At 29.1% G+C, this 23,465-nt stretch overlaps 3 protein-coding genes across 7 annotated transcripts in view; all 3 read right to left on the bottom strand.

The window, feature by feature from the left end:
- Window positions 1-23,465, bottom strand: part of LOC119676845 (LIM domain kinase 1-like) — a 118,038-nt gene that overhangs the window by 42,887 nt on the left and 51,686 nt on the right. The window lies entirely within an intron of this gene.
- LOC119685372 (cystinosin homolog) lies at window positions 1,161-23,302 on the bottom strand. 5 transcript variants are annotated; one of them, XM_038099630.1, is made up of 11 exons: window positions 23,171-23,302; window positions 20,647-20,862; window positions 6,552-6,716; window positions 6,383-6,488; window positions 5,426-5,611; window positions 5,009-5,369; window positions 4,602-4,772; window positions 4,425-4,542; window positions 4,257-4,359; window positions 3,680-3,798; window positions 1,404-1,486 (listed from the first exon to the last, which is right to left on the bottom strand). In XM_038099630.1, the coding sequence occupies exons 3-10, from the start codon at window positions 6,616-6,618 to the stop codon at window positions 3,708-3,710; spliced, it is 1,203 nt and encodes a 400-aa protein (XP_037955558.1). In that variant the 5' UTR covers window positions 6,619-6,716; window positions 20,647-20,862; window positions 23,171-23,302; the 3' UTR covers window positions 1,404-1,486; window positions 3,680-3,707. The 5 variants fall into 5 exon arrangements, with proteins under 5 accessions (XP_037955556.1, XP_037955559.1, XP_037955557.1 ...); XM_038099628.1 differs by lacking the exon at window positions 3,680-3,798 and having other exon boundaries at window positions 1,161-1,486; XM_038099631.1 differs by lacking the exon at window positions 3,680-3,798 and having other exon boundaries at window positions 1,161-1,486; window positions 6,556-6,716.
- LOC119685370 (scaffold protein salvador-like) lies at window positions 21,290-23,176 on the bottom strand. Its single transcript, XM_038099626.1, has 3 exons — window positions 21,948-23,176; window positions 21,451-21,779; window positions 21,290-21,389 (listed from the first exon to the last, which is right to left on the bottom strand). Exons 1-3 carry the CDS (start codon window positions 23,076-23,078, stop codon window positions 21,305-21,307), a joined length of 1,545 nt encoding a protein of 514 aa, XP_037955554.1. The 5' UTR covers window positions 23,079-23,176; the 3' UTR covers window positions 21,290-21,304.

The following is a 23,465-nucleotide window of genomic DNA, read 5'->3' as shown; positions in this document are numbered from 1 at the left end:
TGGCAAAATGACTGGACTAGACTTGCACTATGTATTCGTAGACTTCAAAAATGCTTTGGACAGCAGCGATAGAACAATAGGCAAAAAAGATTTTTTGATACAAGGCATTTCCATTGTTGATAATACTATAGGTAAGATAATCCATTTTAAGTATAGCAATGCAAAATGTACAATCTGAATCTACGGAGAATAGTCATCAACTGAAAAGAAAAAACAAAAAGTTAGGAAGAACGAAAGATTATTGTTGATTAATAGACTTTATAGTCTATTACGACATAATTGAATAATGATGAATCTGCAGATATTTTGTGACTCATGCTGAATATAGTATTATTATTATTTCCATACTCCATTAGGAGCTTAAGGAGTCTTTTAAAAGTTTTCCACTAGTTTCTATTTTATACTGTTGGTCTCAACTCGTTAAATGATTTACCCGTCTCCTGCTAAACTGTCTTTCTCCAGGTCGTTGCTGGTCTGGCTCTGCTTCTAGTCTCCTGAGATTCTAAGTAAGTGCAGCAGGCGCGATATCTTCATAAGGTCTACCTTATGAGGTAGTATGGTGTCTCATTCAACAATACTTCTTTCTTCTTATCTCGTTGCTTACGTTTGTTTGGTGCGTTATACACCATAGTTCTACATTTGAAATCGTTCTAAGCCACCAATGTTCACCACTGAAATCATATCGTTTACAAAAAGGAAAAAATCAGTCAAATTTTGAGTCCGCATCCTGCTGAAAATCTGCTGAATCGCATTGTGAGTAATAAAGTCGTTTTATGCTTCATTTTACCCAAAAAATGTGATTTGACTTCCAAAATCTGTAAGGAATCTTAATATAAGTAGTGAGATATATAAATACATGTTAATATAAGTAGATGTTAAACGTTTACATTTTAATATTATATTCTTTAAGAAATAAATTTCAACTATTTGAAATATTTTAACTGAGAATGAAGTAGTTCAAGTTTGGGTAACTTTGGTAAATATAATTGTTAAAATCACGGATATATAATCACAGTATATAAATATAAATTATATATAAATAATGACAAAATTTATTAATATAATTTTACTCTATTTTATTAACAATTTACTTTACATATAATTTATTTGTATGATTGAACAACAAATATTGCTGTTAAATAGTTATGGTATAGTATTTTATTAAACTAAAATATGTTATATATAAATTTAATTTTGACATCATTAAATATATTCCACTAATGAATCACGTATCTAACACAGACGGTTACAATTACATAATAACGATATATCTCTGAGATATAAAAATTTAAATTAAATTTACATTAAACACATTTTAAATCAGTTTTATAAATGTTTCTCGTGCGCAAAATGGAACTGCTAGGCAATTACTGAGTTCGGATCCCTGTTTTGAGTTGTTGGTTCAGGATTTGAATTTGGCGCCAAATTATTATAATCGTTTCTTAAGTTATCAACTCCGGGTAGTACATCATAGGGCTGGGCATTTCTGTAAAAATTATGTGTTCAATTTATAAAATAAATTGTTTTATATATATATACATATATATATGTATATATTATTATTTACTCTACTCATACCTAAGTTACAAAACCATAAAACATTATACATCAAATATGAATAATTTAAATCGCAAAAAAGTTACCTAATTAAGATATTGTGGACTTTTTATATACATATGTATATATATAAACAGTAAAAGTCTACTGATCCAGATCCATAAAAATTGGTTCTAATCTAAATTATTGAGACATTTGGATTTCAGTCATATTAAAACTCAAGGAAGGCTGCTAAATTTGTTTAAATATTTATTTTAACAACTGGAATTTGCTAAAAAAAAGAACAATAGTCTGCTGCCCATTAAATTAATCCATAACATAACTCATAAGGCTCTTACTCATAACTCTAAAACTATAGACGAGACATGTTCAAAGGAATTGATCTAAATAAGCGAATCAGTGGTCGATCCGGACTACAAAGTGTATAATGCATGTTTTGTATTTTCAAATTTTGTCCGGATTACGAGGAAGTCCAAATTACCGTAGATTTGGAGTAGCAAACAGCCATTATATATGTATGTTTATTTAATTTTATTGAAACTATGGGTTTAAAATGGGTTTCTTGCTTGTGTGACATCAAATCCGTTAACTGCACTCATAAATTTTTTTGTTCATTTATTTACTGACTGATTAGGTGTTTATTGACAAAAAAAGTTATTCAGGTGGATGCTTCACATTAAAAATGTCGCGAAACAATTATTAGTGCAATTTCAAAAAAAAAATTGAGATAGTTTAGTATAATAATACGATAAGCAGAATAATATCGCACAGGCATGTTATTGTTTATGCGTTTTAGTTCTAGAACAAGCATCGTCCTGTCATCGAAAAGGTCTATGAAATTATAATACAGTTGCAGAGGATCGATATATCAGCACGTTCATTACTAATCAATTAAACACCCACCAAAAAAGTTTTAATGTCGATGCTGAGCTTACATACTGTACTGTAAAATTTTGCCATAACTGTGATCCTACGTAAGAACACACTAATTATGTACTAGGAATGAAAATGCTAAAGTAAATAAATATCAATAAATACTAATTTACTTTATATCAAACGCCAACAAAGGATTTGGTTTATATGTATAAAACCAAATCAGCACTTACGAAATGTGATGAATTATTTAAATAAATAAATTTATAAAACATTAATAAAAATTAAATATTTGTTATAATGAGATTCACACGTGAAATCTAAGCTATGTTTAAATAAACAAAATATGAAGTGCTAAAGAAGAAGAAATGTAAGGAAAACAAACTAGTTTCTGACAGTTCATATTTCGTAATTTTCGCCGTAATAAAGCAAGAGGATATGTTCGAAATCAAAACAAGTCTAAGAGAAGAGTCAACAAATTATGGCATAATATTCGAACACAAATGACAAAAAAATGGCAATGCAAAATAAAAACAAATGCTAGCTACAAGGGAATGTGTGTGCGCTACGAAATAAAGATAAGGCAATATACCATGTATAAGCGGTGCTGTCACTTCTGTTTAGACTCGTCAAGATATTAAAAGTCCATAAAGCGGTATTTGTATCTTGTTTCTAAAATCTGCTAAAGGCGATATTCAGGTCTTTTCTCTGTTATAGATGTCATTATAACGACATAAATAATATCAGCAAATTTAATGTGAGAATAAACTAATTTTACTGAAGAAAGTATATAAACAAGATATAATTGTGTATCTTAGTTTAAATCTTATATATAAATGTGTTATATATATCATACTTTCTTCAATGACGGATACTTCATACTCATTTCAGTGAAGCATTATTTGATACACTCGTTGATTATCTATTTAATCTGAACAATTAAAATATATGAAAGTATTAGATGGGCAATAATATTGAATAATATTGAAAATGCAATTAAATTGCCTTTCACTTAAATAAATAACAAAACAATAACATACATACAATATTATAACCTTTAACGAAACAAGTTAATTTTTAAATTATATTAAAAAATAATATCATACAATTATTACTTAATACAAACTTATAATAACAAAAAATAGATTAAATTTTATTATTAGAAATTATAGTTTAATTATATACATCACAATATTAAAAAACAAAAATATTGGTAAAATAATATAAAAAAGTAATAATAAAAAAATACTTTTATTATCTACGGCTACACAATCAATTTAATTCTGGATGTTATCCTCTGAGTTTTTGGAGGATTGCGGTACCTCCGAATCTGTTGTAATGTTCGACATAGAAGTATCTTTGGCATGTCTGAAAATATTGTGCAAAATTTATAAACACACTGTCGCATTGGTACACAACACAAAATGTTGAATATAATTAATGATATATATACATATGTATGTACAAATGGTGATTGGGATGAAGATGCTGTGATCCAGTGACTTCTGAAGTAGGAACTGTACAAACGAAATAATTTTCATTACATGATAGTGATGAATCTTATGATCGAATGAATAATGCTCCACAAACAATGAAAACGTTATTAGAAATGTATGGTTGGTATGGTTGGTGTAGTATTATTAGTCAGTTTCGTATTTGGCCGCCAAATTGTAAGTAGCGTAAATGAAAAAACTTTTACTAAAAATGAAAAGCAAAATTTTAAGTGCAAAAAAAAAAATTAAAATAAAATTAAAAAAAGTTAATAAATTATAATGAAAAATATTAAAATACTAATATAGCTAGCTATCTATGCCATTTCCATTTACCTGTAGAAAACATAGTGTTGCAGCATGAAGAATATATCGAAAAGCACTGAGAACAGACCCAGTCCAAATTTGGTTGGATCACCAAATATAGACACCCAATCATCTGAAATAGTATTTACATTATCATAATGTATGCATTTAATTATTTAAGATGTTTGTTAATCGAACCATAATTATAGGCATTCAAAATCATTTGCAACATGCTAAGTGTACCACCAGTGAAGTCCAATAAAATATTTCCAATACTCCAACCAACTGTGCTCTTACGGCGATAATTCATAAGTGCCTTAAATAAACGAAACATTTATCAACACTTAATACCATTAAAATTATAGCAAATATTACTTGCGGCACATATTTGATTATGGTTATAGTCAGTTTAACATAACTGCAGTAGTACAGAAAATCTAACCAATGTATAACACTACCAGCAGCTAGACCCACAGATATAATGATGAATAATGCAAATATGCCTAATAGTCCGCTAGCTGTTTTTGAAACCCTTTGTTCTCCACGCTAATGGGTAATAAAATAAATAAATAAAATGCATAGTATATATAATATAATGTAATGCCGTACATATTGCAACGTTTCAAAATCAAGTCAACATATATAAATCTTAACTATTAATATAATGTATCACATATAATAAAGTTTAAAAAGTATAACTAATATTACAAAGAAGATCTATAGTTTTTGTAAAATAATAGTTTGCAAGGTTTTTCATACGACTATATTTTAGTATAAAATACCTCATATGCATAACACTGATATATTGTAATCAGTGTAGCTGCCATGGCATGTAGTGAAAATACTACATCATTCAGCATTACTGGATTGACACCTCGTGGATAACGGTTTGCATACTCGGCTTGTATCTCAGGTATCCAATACAAGCCACAATTAAATATACTGTACAACGTAAAGCCCACAATATTTAATATGACAAAATCAAAGTTAAGACCCACAACAGATTTACGTTTAAAATTAATATATATCTGCGGATAGAAGGAAATAGACCAAGCAACAAAATAAATCCAGCCAAATATTAGCGATGTATAGATTATAGCTTCTGAATTGGCGACCGTAACTCGTACAAACAGATCCGCAATACTAATAAAAAATATATGTATAAAATATATAAGATATATAACATATAAAGTACTTACAGTGACGTTTTATTAGGCACACTAACTGCTGTGATCTCTAAATGTCCTGGATGTAATCCTACAACAGTTATAGTCTGATCAATTTGTGGACTCGACGCACTTAAATCAAATTCAATTGGTTCAAGTTGTACTAAATTTTCATGTTGTCTTATCAAAGTAATTTTATGGTCTTCATCCAATGGTTCGCTATGGTTTTATTAACATGTAAAGATAATATAAAATAGATATAAAATTATGAACAAAAAAATATCAATATCATATAAGTAAGTAATTAAGTTAGATACGGAAAATGTTGTCATCGTCAGATATTTTACAAATTCGGGAGCAAATTAAATGGAGAGCAAAAAATTTAAGTTTGAGTGAATTTAAGTTTTTACGCCACGATTAAAAAAAAACTGCTTAACCTGCCTGAGGTACCATCTCAACCAGATCTGCCTGTTTGATATATTAAAGTGTCGTCTTGAAGGGTATAAGACTTCTACTTATATGCCTTGTGATTGCTAGGCATTACTTTCAATCCAATACTTTATTAATTAATTAATTTGTTTATTTGTTACATTTATTGTTTACTAATAACTCAAAAATGCGAAACCGTTTCCGTTTCATCCTCAACATATTTTCTTAAAGATCTTTTATTATTTCTCTACACACTTCTAGGTTTTATCAGAAGCGTTTGGCATCTCAAACAAAAATAATACGATTTATTAAGTAAGGTTAGATCGGAGATTCCACTAGCACCTATCTATCATAAATAGATTGCATCGGTTTTCTAGTCACTATCGTTTATGTAAATAGATCTAATAATCCTTAATATAGGAGGAGGTGTTCTTATTTCGTTTATGGGTAACATCTAGTTTTCAATAATTGGGAAGTAATGTTTTAATTGACTTATACTTTTCGGAGTTCATAAATTAATAATAATATTTACATGTGATACCTAATCACATCCATACTTACTTAGAATGTACAACAAATTCCTTAGTCTTGTTGACCAAAACAGTGAGGTCGTGAGTTGAAACTGTTAGTCTTTGGGTTGCCACAGTCTGCGCAAAAGTATATGGCACTAAAATGGAAAAATTATTTAACATTTTTTGTTTGAATTTGTTTTATATAAAATTATACTTACGTACTGAAAATGTTAATATAAAGCTAAAAAGCAATGTAGGTCTAAGTCCGCTACTGTGCTGTTGCATTTTGTCTTTCTTAACAACTTCTTTGCAAGTTGAATTTAAATCCTAATTCTTAATTCTTAATTGAAATAATATATATTATTTCTGATCACATTTGCTTTCTGTAAATAGGCAAAAATATTTCTATTGATTATTGATGCAAAACATGGAGAATTATAATAACATAATAATGATTGGACGTTTGGTTTCACGAGCAATAACCCGTCTGAATTTCAGTTAGGTTTTTCAGTTTTTTTTTCTTTTAACCAAAACAGACTTTACATTCAATATTGTCTATATATGTATTTATATTTATATTTGTATATTTACATATATAAACCTAAAATAAACAAAACAGTAAGAGTCAAGCCCCCAATTGTTTTGATTGCCTTAAATAACAACTGTTTTTGGTAAATCGGTTATAGACCTTATCTGCATTTAATCACTATTTAAAAAAAAGTTTAATTTGTCTTGTCATAAATTACTGATTATATATTTCTGATTTCTATATTTATTATATATATATAATTAATTATTATAGCGACCAATTTACATATATCCTAAAGATGGCTTAAGAATATAAATAGTTTATAAAACAAAATTAAAATATAAATAAAAATTTTTTATTTAAATTAATAAATATAATTTTTTTATCAATTTTATGTGTTAAACAGATGACATAAGCCCGATGAAAAATGAAAAATATGTTATGTATATTTTCAGAATCTTAATACACGATCTTCCTTGGCTACAGTTTTTAGTTCTCTTATATTTCAGTTATTTTAAGTAGACCGTTCTTCTGGGCGTACAGAATCGATGTCTTGTTGGAGTCCGCGTAAGGGGGTTTTCACTGTTATATCTAATAAGGCAAGAACTATGGGGTTTTAAAAATAATGAAACAATTTTGATAAATTTTTGAGGTTCTTGAACAACAAAAGTTAAAGAAGCACATGATGATGTATTGATATACCTACATAGTTCGTAACAGAAACCTTACGATGTCTAAAAGTTTGAGCCACAAATCGCCTGATTCTAAACCAATTTTGTTTTTTTTTTTTTAATGAAAGAAAACACAAGTGTTATAGTTTGAGAATACATACATATATATTGGCGAACGATAGTTCTTTGATTACAAACCAACAATAACACAGAGATAAAAATAACCTATTGCTGTGTTGACAAGTATAATTAAGTTAGTTCATTTGTTTAAGAATTATAAACAAATAAAGATGTTTTAATGGTAGTTAATGCTCGTAATAATCATAATAATAGATTCTTATTCAACATCGAAGTTTCTGAATGATATTATATATTGGATAGAGGTTGCCAATCATTAATTTTTACCTTCTGTCGCTTACTTCTTACAGTTCATCGATATCGTTGTAGTGCTTACATGGTGTGACTTTATCTATCTTCGAACATCATATTCTTCTGGTACTTAGTAGATTATTAACCAGAGCTCGTTTTGATTTTTACATAGTATAATATCAAAGTACTCAAATTTTTTCTTTAGTAGTTAAACTTTATATGTGATTTAGGTACATGTCTGTTTGAATCCAGAGCTCGTCACCTGAAGTTATAGTCACAGTTTGTTTTATATTGTTTCGGTTATGAGTCAAATCTCGTGGCCGTGATGAATACTCGCAGATGCGGATTATCTCGTACATGACGTGAACCAAATAAATTGATAATTTAATTATAATAAAATATTAAAAGTATGGAAAATGCATGAAAGCATTCATTCAAAATTTATCTCAATATTTTAAATATTATATATGTATATATAATTTTAAATTAATTAAAAATTAAATTTTATATATTTATTTTATTATTTAATTTTGTGTGATTTTTATGATACTTTCATGTAATATTAAGTACGAGAAAAAATAATTTACTAAGTTTAGACCCATACTTGATGTGGTGTGAAAAAAGATGAAAATGCAGTGAAAATATCTGATTATATTCAAATCGATGTTTTATTCTCTAAAAAATATTATGAAAAAAATTTAATAAAACCAAAAATAGACTGCATGTTTTTAGATAAAAAGGTGTTAGATATTAGAGCATCAATTTATTACTGTAATTTCAGTGACAGTACAGATTCTATAATATAAATCTAAGGAATATATGGAAATCGAGTCAAATATCTCTTAAAACAAAACTCCTCATCTTCGAATTAAATATAAAATCTGTGTTCTTCTATGGTTGTGAAACATGCAAAGGTTCCAATCGTATGGAGTCAAATATACAGACCTTCATAAACAAGCGCTTGCGCAGAATGCTTGGTATAAGAATAAAAGTATAAGAAATGAAGATATGTGGAGCCGTACATAGCAAGAAATCGTTCCAGTATAGATTGGTCGACGCAAATGGCGATGGATTAATCACACATTTCGAAGACCTGCAAACCATATTGCAAGAACGGCACTCAAATGGAACCTCCAAGGCTCTAAAAGGCCTGCCACACCAGCATAAACATGGCGCAGAACAATAGACAGAGAACTCCTAATGCAAATTATAAATGGAATGATATATGCCGCGAAGCACCCAATAGAGTTAGGTTTAGATCTATGAAAGAGGACCTATGCTTCACGAGAAGAAGAGGACAATAGTAAGTAAGTAATATAAATCTGCAAAACACTTAGAATATGTTTAAACCGCTGGCGAAAATTCATTTAAGACCAAAAACTACAAACCACGCAAAAAGCAAGAAGAAATCAAGAAAAATGTACATTGTCTGTTGCGCAAAGTTATGCTGAAATCGGTGTGGACATAAGTCATACAAGTTTGGTAAACTAAAAGTAACTCTATAAAGAAATATTATAGAGACACCAATTAAAAACATTTAGAAATAAAGTCAAAGATCCAAATTATGTATTCGTTTTCCTTTTGTAACAGAGACAATTCTAAAATTCGGCAAAAAATATATAGAAAGTCAAACTAGAGATCTAAGTGATCCATCTGTAAACTTTATGAACAATGGTCAATCTGTTAGGAGACTGCAGAGGTTTTAAGTTCTAGACATACTAAATCAAATTATGTGTGTAAGTATTTATATTAGTACAATAGGTGGTTTTCGTAGAGGTTATCTGTCCTATATCTGTGATTGTTTTTGTTAAACAATTTGATTACTTTTATATGAAAACAGATTGCAAATAATAAAATATATAAAAAAAACTAGCACTCTCTTGGCTGATTGTTCTTATGACGTGTCATGTGAAATAACTGATAAATCAGTGTTATTAATTTATTACAAATATCTGTTGCAATTGAGACAATTGAACTGAAATAGGATTTAATTGAATGAGTTGTATGCACAACTTGAAGTTGTACTCATAAATATTCTACGAAAATATTAAAAAGCATGTTGTGCAATTAAAAAAAGTACAGCTTTTTGTTATGAATCAATAAAAATATGACGTCAGTTAAAATATTTAAATGCAAGTAAAGAAAATCCCTGGTGTGATCAGTTGACATTAATTAAATCGCTATTTGAACTGGCTTAAGATATACCCTACACCTCACAAAATAGAGTTTCATCTACATATATACTTTAAAAATATATCAATATTTATTTGTATCTAAAAATAATACAGTGGCTGACTAAACATTCAAGGGACCCGCAGCGAAAAGTTTTTGGGGACTCCAAGTTATATTATAAATTTGCTCTATTTATAGAGAGTTTAATTCCTATCTCTACATAAAAAACTAACTATATTGTGTGATATAACGGTAAGTAACACTGAAACTTCTTATATTTAATTTAGAACTTTACTTCGCTACTATTAGTAAGCTATAGTTGGGAAAGAATCTAGAATTTTGGTCAAAATATTGAAAATGACTTAAAGCCCCAACAGACCTTATACAAAATAAGATTCTGAAAGTAATAAGTAAAAGAGATGCAGCTTCTTTGTCCGTACATAATTGTATCTATTTAATGACCTAATAATGTAAATCACAAAATAATTATGAGTAATCATGTATTGTTTACTACTGTGGAAGTGAACGATGTAGGGTATGCAAGAAGTTTATAAAATCGAAAAGGAAACATAGAAATGGGTTTTTACTATAAACCATAAATGCAGGCTATCTACGCGTATCTATCTAATAGTGCTAATAAAAATCATTTAAATACAAATCACAAATTGAAATGTCTACTAAAAAGTGGAGTAAACATGCAAAAGTACTAGCAATTAACGAATGTCGGCGATGTTAGAGGGTGAGAGAGATGGGTTTGAGGCTTAGGTGAGGTCATTAACTGGTAATTCAATTAACGTATTTACAATACAACGCTCGAGGCAAGCATGTAAAGTAAGATTTGAAGTTAAGTTAGCGACGAACATTGGCAAAAATTTGAAGTAGGCGTTTCGCAAGTTTTTTTGAGAACCTCGGTTTGATGAGACTCGAAGTACGTGTATTCCCAATACAATAGGAATTTGTCTTAGAAAAACTTTTTTTAAATTGAAATTAAAATATTTTGGTCTGATGGCTTTAGCATTTTTTTAGATAAAAAGTGAAATTTTTATAAATATTCGAAAATGAAAGTTTATATGAAATTTAAAAACTATATGTTTTTATATTGAAATGCCATTGATATTAATGAATATTATGAATATTAATTATTTCTTTATTAGAAGGAAAATTGATACGTAGCCACTTATTAGATCTATTCTGTTATCCTTGAAGGAAGTCTTCATATCTATCTCAAATAGATTAAGACAAGTTACATACATTTCTACGATATCACTTATTACTCCCTCTGTGTCCACTTCAATTAGGATTTGAAATAAGGTATATATCCTCATTTTAGAAGAACAAATTTATTGAATATAAAATAAATATGTTAAATACAAAGAGTAGTGATATCGGTTTTGTGTCAATGTTCTTATAAAAGTTGACTACATAAATTTATTACGAATAGAAACCTGTCATTAAGGGGCCGTTTTATTAAAAGAAAGTAATCTGTTTCGCTAGTTTTAAAAGATATAATGGGTTACAAAAAATGGATATATATTACCATACAACATACTGTGTAAAAGATCTTAAAATTCTAGAGGGTTCATTCTTTTTTATAAGTTATATTACGGCTCTATGCTTATATATATATAAGTAAGAATGAAGTTTAATATATTGTTATTGGCCATACTGGGCTAGAACAATTTGAGTTATGGAGAATAACGCACCAAACAAACGTAAACAGTGAGATAAGAAGAAAGAAGTATGGGTGGATTGGACACACACTGCGTAAGCCTTATGAAGATATCGCGCATGCTGCACTTACTTGAAACCCCCTGGATACTAGGCGCAGAGGCAGACCAGCAATGGCCTGGAGAAGGACAGTTCAGCAGTAGACGACCAAATCGTTTAACAAGTTCTGAGCAATAGCACAAAATAGAAACTAGTGGAAAACGTTTGTAGACTCCTTAAGCTCCTAATAGAGTATGGAAATAAATAAATAAATATTGACCATACAGTAGAAAAGTAAATCCAAGTTGTATGAATTTTTCCTTGTTTTTCAATATTACTGTTATTTAGATACAACCAGTGTTAATTTAATAATTTACCAATTGTCCAATAGAATATATATTTTTATTTATACTTACTTATCTAATAACAGTATTTTTCACTTTCAATCGTGGATAGGGTATATGAAATCGTTGTTCCAGGTATATAATACTAAAGATAGCGATTATTACTATTTCGAATTAACGTTATCTAATTAATAAAATCTTTTACGATTACTGAACCAACAACAACAGCAATTGAGCTTAGTAACTGACATTTATTGCATGTGAATGAAAGATAATTTTAATTATCGGATTTTTTTGTTGTTGTTGCAATTTGGGACATAAAAGTACGACTATTTTAAGTGCCAAAGCAAAAGAGTATTTCTGGAACATTGATATAATAATTAGTTCATTACGAACCTAATAATAATAGTTGGTTTATTAGCCTTTTGCGAGTATTCAGACACGTAGTATAATTGATGATAATTAAACCGGAATATCATCACAAATAATAAAGGGAAAATAAAGATAACCTCTAAAAAGTTAACACTTTAAACATATGTAGATTGAAAGTCCGCAAAGACAATAAAAAACGGTTTCAATGGGTTTTGTAGTATTTCAACATATAAGGATATATCAGATGATTTGTAGATATTTTAATCCACCTTATATTTAAAAAGTTGCATTTCCTTAAAGTTTTAGCTTTAAGGATATTGATTTTTTATAATTCAAAAAGTAACCGATTTATTTGGAACTCATTTAATTAATCTGGTATTTTAATTAATGATATTTAGCGAATAAGCATTCACCAGCTTCGTTGACTTGGACATTTCTTAAGGATAGAAGCGCTAAAAAGTTGTTTCACTGGTTTTCGCTGGAGAAGCAGCGGTGCTGGAGAATAAGTTAGTATAAGATGTTGACTAAGTTCATCTTACTGAACATATAGTTTGATCATTCCCATTTAAAGTATGTAGGCAGTACTATATAATATTGATAAATATTTTTAAAAAATATAAAAACCTTTAAAGCACCCGTCTTTCAGTTCTCCTGTATGGTTGCAAAACCTGGTTTGTTACGGAAAACATACAAAGCAAGCTGAGGGTATTTGTCAACCACTGTCTCCACAGAATTTTGTGTATTTTCTGGCCAAACAGAATACCAAATCAAGACCTTTTGGACCAGAACAAATGTAAGAGATGTCAACCTTGAAATTCGCAAAAGAAAATTTGGATGGATCGGGTATACACTTTGAAAGGCTCCTACCGAAATTTGTGAACAGGCGTTGGTCCACAAACCACAAGGTCGAAGAGGAAGAGGGCGTCCAAAAACAACATTAAAAAGGTCAAAGTCAACTGAAATAAATACCGTTGCAGCCCTTAATAAAAAGAACAAGCAACATTACTAATATAAAGGACGTAGCGTTGCGGTGCGAAGCCTATGGCCAGTATAAGAAGCTGCTCGAAATCATTGACGTTAAGCAAGGTTTATTATTATTATTATTATTATTATATAGTTTGATCATTCCCATTTAACGTATGTAGACTGTAATAAATAATATTGATAAATATTTTATTAAATATTTCATATATTTATTGTTTATGTCGGTATAAATAACAAAAGATTACTTTTTTGGACTTTGGGTAATAAATAAATTTTATAACCTTTTTGAAAGTGGTTAAATTGGCTTTTTATATTCAATAATTAAAAATAGTTTTATGCCGAAATTCAAACTAAAAAATACGTCAAATTGGAGAAGATAAGATTGTTAGTAAATCAGACATCATTTAAAAATTTTTTTTATAGTAGAAATAAAATTCTATTGTTAAATTGTCTGTTAACAATAACGCAGTTACAAATAATGGCATTTTTCATTATATTAAAAAATTTGCACATAATTTGTTTGTTTGCACATTAAATTTTATTTATTTTAACAATAATATTAAATAAATCTATTTATACACAAAGAAGATATTGAAGCATAAGAGATGAGCATAAGGATTGATGATTGTATCTTTACTATTCAAATAAACAATATTCTTGTACTTCAACAGAATGTCTCCAAGAATTGAATAGAATTAAGTCGTCATTATTCATTCACAGCACAAGATCATTAGTCATAGTATTAGTAATGTATTATATAAAACATATTTAAGGTGTTGGTCTTTTAAATCCATTTTTAGAATATATGTCCGATTCTTAAAAAGGTTCTGTTCTGATATATCTTATGTCTAAACTACAGTTCTACACTGTTCGACATGAGAAAATTGTTTGTTGGATTCAATTGAAGTTCAGCTCAAATGATTTGTGACTCCATACCAATGAAAACTTAAAAGCCTGTCTAATGAAGAAAACCTATGTCTATTAGAGACAAGTGCAGATCTATGGTACATCAAAGTAATTAAACCATAAACATTTAAAACTTCATCTCATTGATGTTACAAGATTCCTTAATCTTAATACAGGTTATTATTTATATTTTTATAATCAACGTAAGAGTTCTTAAGTATCATATTATTCTCTCTTGATCGGTGTCAGTGTTATTGAAAACATAAGCTAACTCACGGCTTTAACAACGCCTTTAGCTCCCTGGATTCTTTAATATTCTGAATAACTTTCAGACTGTGATTCATTGCTACCGATATAAGAGTTACATTTAAAGATATAACGAAACATTGCAAAAGTTTAAAGTTCATATAATGTTTTTATATATATTTCAATTATATATTATCATTATAGTTATATATTATCGTTATATTTATTATATGTATATTTATTCAATTTTGTAGTGTGAAATAGTTAAACTAATTACTTTAAGTGCCATTGATAACAGACATCACATTTTAGTAAGTTTTTTACTCTGAAGTAATTACTAAGAACTAATCATTGTTAATTAACTGAAAATGTTAATGTTCCATAAATTCTTTAATTTAACTATAGAATTTCTTAATAAAAAAATTACTTAGTGTGCGCGTAAAAAACTCTTTTTTATTATTTTTACTATGGACATGTGTAGTGGTAATAAAGATCAGTATTCTCAGAGCACTACTTCTTTTTGAAGATTAAATATAGCTTGATATTGAAAATGGTAAAATAAAATATTTTTATTCAAACTTGATGATGGATTGGAACAGTTGAATAATTTGAATAATAATAAGAAATAATACATAATAATACATTAAACCACTTCAAAAGAATAAATATAACACAGTAAAAGTTTACTTTATTTCATTCCTAAAGATAATATTCTATCCTATAGAAAAATCATTCACAGCACTTTAGCAATTGTACCAATATTTTTTATTCGGATCTATTCAAATTTGCAACCATATACTTGTAAATATTATGATTAGTATAAGTTTATATATTATTATAATATATGTTTATATATGTATGTAGAAGTAAAAATAATGTTTCTGCTTTAAAGATACTCTATGAATACATTGTTTTTTCGACACTCTTCTGTGTATTTATGTATTTTTCTCACTTCCACGATCATGTTTTTATCTAACCTATTTTTACCTTGTTCGCAAATATTTTTTTATCACTCTAATATGATAATGATCGCCAAAACCGAAAATGAAAGTGACTAAAAAAGTATAAGTGATCGGTCAGACCGATCAGACCAAATTTTATAACAATTAATTAGCAAATTTTTTTTTTCACATAATCAAAAGTGATTCTTTGATTTTTGTCTTTGATCGCTGAAGAATACTTTCGGATGATTAGTAATTATCATTAAGTAATTAAATTAAAGCTTAATTTATTCAAGTTAATATCTGATAACTATGGTGAAAATATATAGAATATATATATAATCTAAAAAATGAACTAGTCTAATATATGGCGCATTTTTCTATAGGTAGTATTTGAATTTCGTATTTACCAATCAATTAATAGATAAATAAAAAGAAAATATCCCTTTAAACTTTATTTGGTTATTAAACTATAGTACAGAATATATATTGCGAACATAATATAGAGATTTACTTGCTTATTAATTTAATTTCTTAGTTAACATTTATATTGTAAACATAGTCAGTCCTAAACCTTCAAGGGTAATATATACCAATAAAATACAACTGACGACGCTTGACACTTTAGTTCATTGATTACTATTACTATAAAAGTATTTATTTTCATTTATATAGTATATTACATTAATAAAAATGTATTCACGTCAAAATAGTACCTGATGTCTACTATAAATCTACATAGAGTTTTTGTCCCATCTGGAATTGCCAGCCAGATCAACTTAACCTAATGTTAGTAATTATATTGTACATAAAATTATAAATATTACTTTGATGATAAGATAAGACGACTTGATTTGTACTAGCACTATCATAGAAAGATCGCAGAACTATCATTGGTATGCTGACTGACCAAAGTCTACTAACGCCACCACATACATACAAGATTGGAATTACTAATAGTAATCATATATATCCTGCATGATGCCTACTATAAATCTACATGAGTGTTTTGCTGCATTTGATATTGCTAGAAATCTATGTGTGACTACGTATAACTTTTGCAATAAATTTTAGAATAATCATATACCTATAGCGTTCAGTTTAGTCGATCTCGCCTATTTTAAAAACAATTTGAAACCATAACATTTTTCACTGCTATCAGATAAAATATATGCACATAATTAGCTGACAAAGTTATTATTTTAAAAAAATTGCATAATTAAAGTATATATATATATAAAAAAAATTCCTTGTGTTTAATTTTTTTAATGAACGAAAGGTTAACTTGTCGGTAGAGAAATCAAAATATTTTTTTAACTAATATTTTTAATTTAAATAACAACAAATTCTGATTAACTCGTGTTTTATTGTTTAGAATAACAAATAAACAAATAATTTGAAACAATAATAAATGCACCTGAATGAATCTATAGGTTGCTTAAATTTTTAATAACAAAATATTAATTAAAATGAAATCGTTAAATAAACAATTTAAGTAATAAAAAATTATGAACAGATTTGAAGAAATGCGTTGTAAACACTTTAAACAAATATATTTATAAATTCATTTTGAAAAATATCTTCTAATTCATTCAAGACTCATATTAGAGCTGGGGTTCACATTTATTTCCAAGTTTTATTTATGATTCAAGGCTATTGACAGATTATTCAAGAACTGTTCTAAGTGCTCGAAGTCAGCAGCTCGAGATAAAATATTTTATTTTTGTTTAATTGATAAAAAATCATTTGTTAACAGGTTTAAAAATAAAGTGAAAACACATTTGCCTATAATATATATATAAAATAAATCATATTTCACTGGTCCATCTCTTACCATTAACAAATCTTCAATAATTACTGGGAATTTTATTTAATTTGATTTATACGATATATTCAACAATAAACAAAAAAAATATTTTTATTTCGTCACTAAACCAATGAAGAAAAATTAAACAACTAAATAAATTGAAAAATGAAGTTTAGAATTTTTTAATTTAGCTTATCTCAGCTTATTTAGCTTATCATTCGATACCGAATTTGTCAATTCTGCAAAAAATTCTTTGATTTGGTTCTGGCCGCACACACTTCACAATTGTTAATATTTTAAATATTTTAAATTATTAAAAAATATTTAATTAAAAAAAAATCAAAAAAATTTTTAAATATCAACAACTAATATTGTTTTCAAAACTATCTCATTGGGGACTACACTTAGAGAGCTTTTACGTCCGACACCGAAACAACCGTCTTGGCACGCACAACACGACTGATTGTTTACGATGCACAATTGTAAGATACAGGCAAAAACCACTCACTGCCGGTAGCCGAGTTTTAATAATGAATTGTAATAACGGAACGGAACGAAATAAATCGAATGAAGACTTCTACCAAAAACAAGTCTCAGTAAAATAGACTCACTACGTACTACGTACCGGGCCAAAAAGGCGGCAGAACAATTCTTATCTATAAATAAACTAATAAATTGTCGTATCACCCGTAAAATAAAAATTTTGACACTCCACTTTATTCAATTGTAGGTTTCAAGATACATATATACATTTAATGTAGAACTGCGTACAGAAGATGAGAGCAGAGCATATATGTTCTTCATGAGTTATTAGAGAACTAAGTGAAACGACATTTAAATCGTGTTTTAGCGGGAAGACAAAAGTCGTTGGCTACAGTAGCTGATGATTATCACTTTAGTTCAATTATATTAAATCCAACAGATACCGACGTGTAAACATATAAGAAAATCTTAGAATTAATTAGATTTTAAAGATGTTTCAGTGGGAGAACAACACTGGATACATTAGCTGACGACTCACACTATAGTTCAATAATATTAAATATAACAGCTACTGACATTTAAACATGGAAGAAAACCTTGAGATTTTTGACTGCAACTACTTTAAAGATCAGCGAAGAAGAGATCAAGACCTAAAAGCAAGAGATAATATTATAAGAGTAGTTGAAAATCCGTTCCTAACTATACCGCAACAGTTTGAATACTGAATTCAAATATATCTATGTTGTTTCAGAATTTTTAGTTTGTTAGAGTTTAAATTTGTTAAATGATTGTATTGTTAATAAATTGAAGCAAACACTACTATTTGAAAATCATTGCTCTTACTCCCATCGACGCTAGCCTGATACTTTTCCAAAAAAAAAGAAAATATACTTTATACACTTTAAATTAATATGTTGCCGAAGGAAGTCACTACCAGCGCTGCATTACAAATAACGCCAAACTAAAATAACCTGTCAATAACCGCTGGTTACTGGAATGGCATCTGACAAGTCAAAATAATCTGCGTTATTATATTAACTAGAAGGATCTGTCTGTCTGCAGAGCTAGAATGTCGTATCTGTTTGGATGTGAATGAGACCTTATATGCTTTGTAACTGTCTGACTATGAAATGGGAATGATCACAGTAGCAGTGTTACGCTCTCTGAAAGCTAGTATCCGTTTATTTCCTATAAATTAAATTCTAATAAAATAACACTAGTAAAACTTTCTTATTAAAAAGACAAAAGCTATTTGTCATCCCTAACCAATTCTCGAGAACAGTTGTTGTTGGAGTTCTACTGTTTGTAAAAAAACCGAATAAAGTAGGCTGCCCAAAAAATTTTTAGGGAAGCTACTACACACCCACAACAAATACTAATACATTTCATCAAAAATGACAACGAATAAGATAAAATGCCTGAAATTATATTTAATTATTTATATATTGTATTGTAAATAATATTATTAAAGGAATAATTGGAACCATTCATATGTACCAGATGTATCAATTATAACAAACTTTAGTAAGCTGAGCATTGCAATTTTCTTTGAACTGAGAAACAAGATGTCCCACTTCCAGAAAAAATAAAGAATACAAATGCAGATAATGCGTAACCAACTCACGGACTCAAGGGGGAAAACTGCTGACGAATTCTAAATTAAAACAACGTTTTAATAGCTCTGACTGTTCTTTATAATATATATATATATATATATATGTATATGATATGTATATGATCAATGCCGAAAAAGATTTAGAATTAAATATATCATAGGTATATCCCAAAGATGATAAAACAGTTAACACTAATTTGTTTAAACTATTATGACTATTAAATAATCGGAATAAATTTTCTTATTCAGATCGATACCTTAAGTGCATTGAATACTTATTTTGTTCATCTTATCTTCTCGTGTAAAAATAAACGATTATCAAATATGACGACAAAATTTATTGAAGAATTTAGTACAGAAATATTTCGTCAGTCTACATTTTTGACTAATCGTGCGGTTTTTGTTTATAGCCTTAATCAGACAAAACAAAATACGAATTATGGAAAAAAATATAAACATGTACGAGTACCTACATTTATGGCCTTCCGATAAACGAACTATTTAAATAAAAATAGGTTCAAAGAGCTATGACAATATAAAATATGCTATGTTTCACCCTTACGAAAACCCTTTTCGCTCTACTTCTATTGACCGTCTAAGATTCTGGTAAAATAACAAGCTTGTCCAGATCCGAAATATTGCACTAGATAATCTCCAGATAATGTACATGGCTGTAATGTACAAGCCAGAAACTCCAACTTAACCTTAGATATTGAAGTAGAATAGATAATATTGAATATAAAGTGATGAAGTAAAAAGCGTTAGTTATGGTGAACTAGTGTTAAATTTATAAGCTCATATCTTGCTCGATGGTTATCTGACATCTGCAGAGTGGAAAAAATATATTGAAGAATAGCAAGATAGCCGCGAAAATGTCTGATTGATCCACTGCTGACTTGCGAATACCCGGATTTCTTAACAAGAAATTAAGACTCACAATGAATACCTAAACGTCATCCAGATTTTTTAGAATTTAGAATTTCTGTGAAATTTAAAACTTGTGTTTAACAAAATGCTGGACACTAGTTTTATGGCAAGACCATTTCAAATATTTTTTTTTTAAATTAATTATTGCTGCGATTGCTTATTGTGTCAAAGAAAAAAGTTGTTATGAAAACTCAAACAAGAACCAGTGACATAAATTCAATAAAAATACTTTATACGTACCGAAAGTTTATAACAGGTCAAGTACTGGCTGAGCTGGCATACTTCAGTCAGCGTTCCTTTGGCATCACAAGTAGTACTCCACGTTACTTATCGAAAGGTATTTCTTAATATACTTGTAATTATGTTTAATTGCCGTAGTCATTGGACTTTCTTTGTGCTTGAATACAGTTCATACAGTGGCTCGTTTCAATATTTGTATTCCGTTTCATATACATGCTGTTTGGAAATAATTAAGTGGGTCAGTAATCTAAATTAAACTTAAGTCACTGAAAGTGCCATTCAATTAATTTTCACGTTTAGTTTAAAATGAATAAATAAAAATATAATAAAATAAATAAATAAATATTTAACAATTATATTAAGTTTATTGTGTCTTCAACATATAAAGGCTATTAAGAACAAAAACATCAAATGTAACTTAGGTAGGAAAGTGTAAAAATAACTTATGTATATATCATAAATAGTGAACAAACTAAAATCTAAAGAGTTTGAGTAAATTTGCTGCACCAGGCACATGGCTTTACTAAATTAAATTGTTTAATATAATAAACTAAACAATATTGATTATAATTAATACATAAAAACTTAAAATTAATAAAATATATATGAGGCGAGTATATATTGCATTTAAGATGATTTCTATTAATGCATCTTCATATTATTGGTGATTATTATTAGTATGTAATTCTTGTAAATAAAGTTCTTGTTCAGCACGACGATTTCTTTCAAGTATAAGTGCACGTCTGAAAAAGAAAGCAATTAAAACTATGCAAAGTTAATTATTATTATATAAGTCCGTCCTACCGGTAACGTTCATAGAATCCCACAATTGTGCCCAACTCCTGTTTAAAAAGTCGAACCAACATACCATCGAAACATTCCAATTCTTGCAAACTAAACATGTTAAATTGTAACATGTGATCCTTTGAAGAGTCTGCTTCAGAGTAAACAACCAACCACTTTGGTATTTCTTCTAATAAATATGGATTTGCTGGTACTAATGCGTTATGCGTATGTGCAGGTGGTGAGTAAGGAACCGGTTCTGGTCTTATAGCTTGAGTTTGTTCTACCGGAGCCGTATAAACGTAATATGAGGTAAGACAAGGATGCTGTCGTTGACATTGGCCAGTATACTAGATGTAAGGAAAGGATACATTAACATCGCACACCATATATAATATTCATAGATATATACAATATATAAACTTCAAGACCATTATATAAACCTTTTAAAGTTTTTTAACAACTAGTATAGTGTGATATATAATGAATACTTTAGCTGCTATTCTATTCTTATTTACCTGATTTTCATAATAAGTACCATGTACTTTCGAAACCAAACGTCTCCAACCGACTGGTAAACCTTCTCGTTCAAGTGGATGTGACCAATGAGTAGTGTAATTGATGTGATCTATATAGTATTTTCGGCCGTGTAGGGTATATTGTGTGGCCCATCCAGGTGGTAATGGCAATTCCTCTTCAAGTGATTGTTGTGAAGGCACTTTGTGCAATACTTCACTACCAGCTGGTGTCACATGCACCTGTGGTCGCAATTGCGTTGATGAAGCATGATATAATGATTGCACCGAGTTTCCACTGTGTGGTGTGGTGTGCGGAGGTGGCATTAGCCGATTATTGTTATGTGCAAGTTCATAAGTTGAATGCATATTACTACTTCCACTATTGTTAATAGTAGTCAATGATGTTGTATTACTGTAAATGGGAGATTCTGATCGATTGCCAGCAACTGAAAGCGAAGAACGACTATCAGTGGCAAGAGAAGCAGTATTGATTCCAGGTGTAGATGAAACACGGTACGAATTTTCATATATTGGACAGACTTCATTTGATTGCGTATGTTTGTTATTTGTTGAATAACTGCGTTGAAATCGGTCAAAACCACTTGGAGGCAGTAATAGCGGCGAAGATTGCTGACGCATCCGTTCAATTTGTTCAATATTAACATAATTGCTGTTGTTGCTACTATTGCTGCTGTTACTTTTGCCGCTGCTATTTATGTCCAAATTTCTAGTTGAGTAGAAATGAGCATGTTGGGTTGTTAGCGGCCCTCGATGTGGTTGACGTTGGGTGGTTGCAGGGTAATGATGACTCGATGGGGGCAATTGTGACTGCGCTCGTCGTGAGTGATAATAATCGGGCTGCGCATTATATTGGTTATCACCGCAAGTGTATGTATTACGACTATTTGAAAACTCACAACTAGGCGAAGTGCTAGCGCATCTTTGTAAAGATTTTTTAGTATGCGCACGTTGGTCATCAAATGACCAAACATTAATTAATGATGGTAATGGAGTTTCCTTCTTTACATATTTACCTACAACGCCCTCTTTATTGTTATTAACCTTGTCTTTGCCCCGTCTTGAGAGCATTGTGGGTTTTCGATTGCACAAAAAAATTGTTAAGTAGTTCATGCAACATTTACTTAATCAACTTCTTGTTGGTGTTAATATGATGCGAACAGAAATAAAAATAATAAATAAGAAATGAAATTGTCGAGAATTACCTATTGCAGTACCAGACGTTTTTGGTATTACGAAAATAACTTCTATATTCACTTCACACACATTTGTTAATATCTACAGATTGAACAAAAACGTAACAGAACAAAGCCAAAGAAACAAATTGCAGCGACAAGGAAAAGATGACAGCTGATTTTGACAGTTGAAAACCGCATAAGACTTGGCAGCATTGCCATTTTAAGCTCAAATATGCTTTTAAAGGAACACAGAAATGGATGACATGATCATTGGAATCAACATGGATGTATGAATTATCACCATTATTCCACATTTAACAGG

Source organism: Teleopsis dalmanni, chromosome 2, assembly GCF_002237135.1.
Source record: "Teleopsis dalmanni isolate 2A chromosome 2, ASM223713v2, whole genome shotgun sequence".
NCBI lineage: Eukaryota > Metazoa > Arthropoda > Insecta > Diptera > Diopsidae > Teleopsis > Teleopsis dalmanni.
The sequence above is the reverse complement of the archived record's forward strand: the minus strand, read 5'-3'. Positions and strand labels throughout refer to the sequence as shown.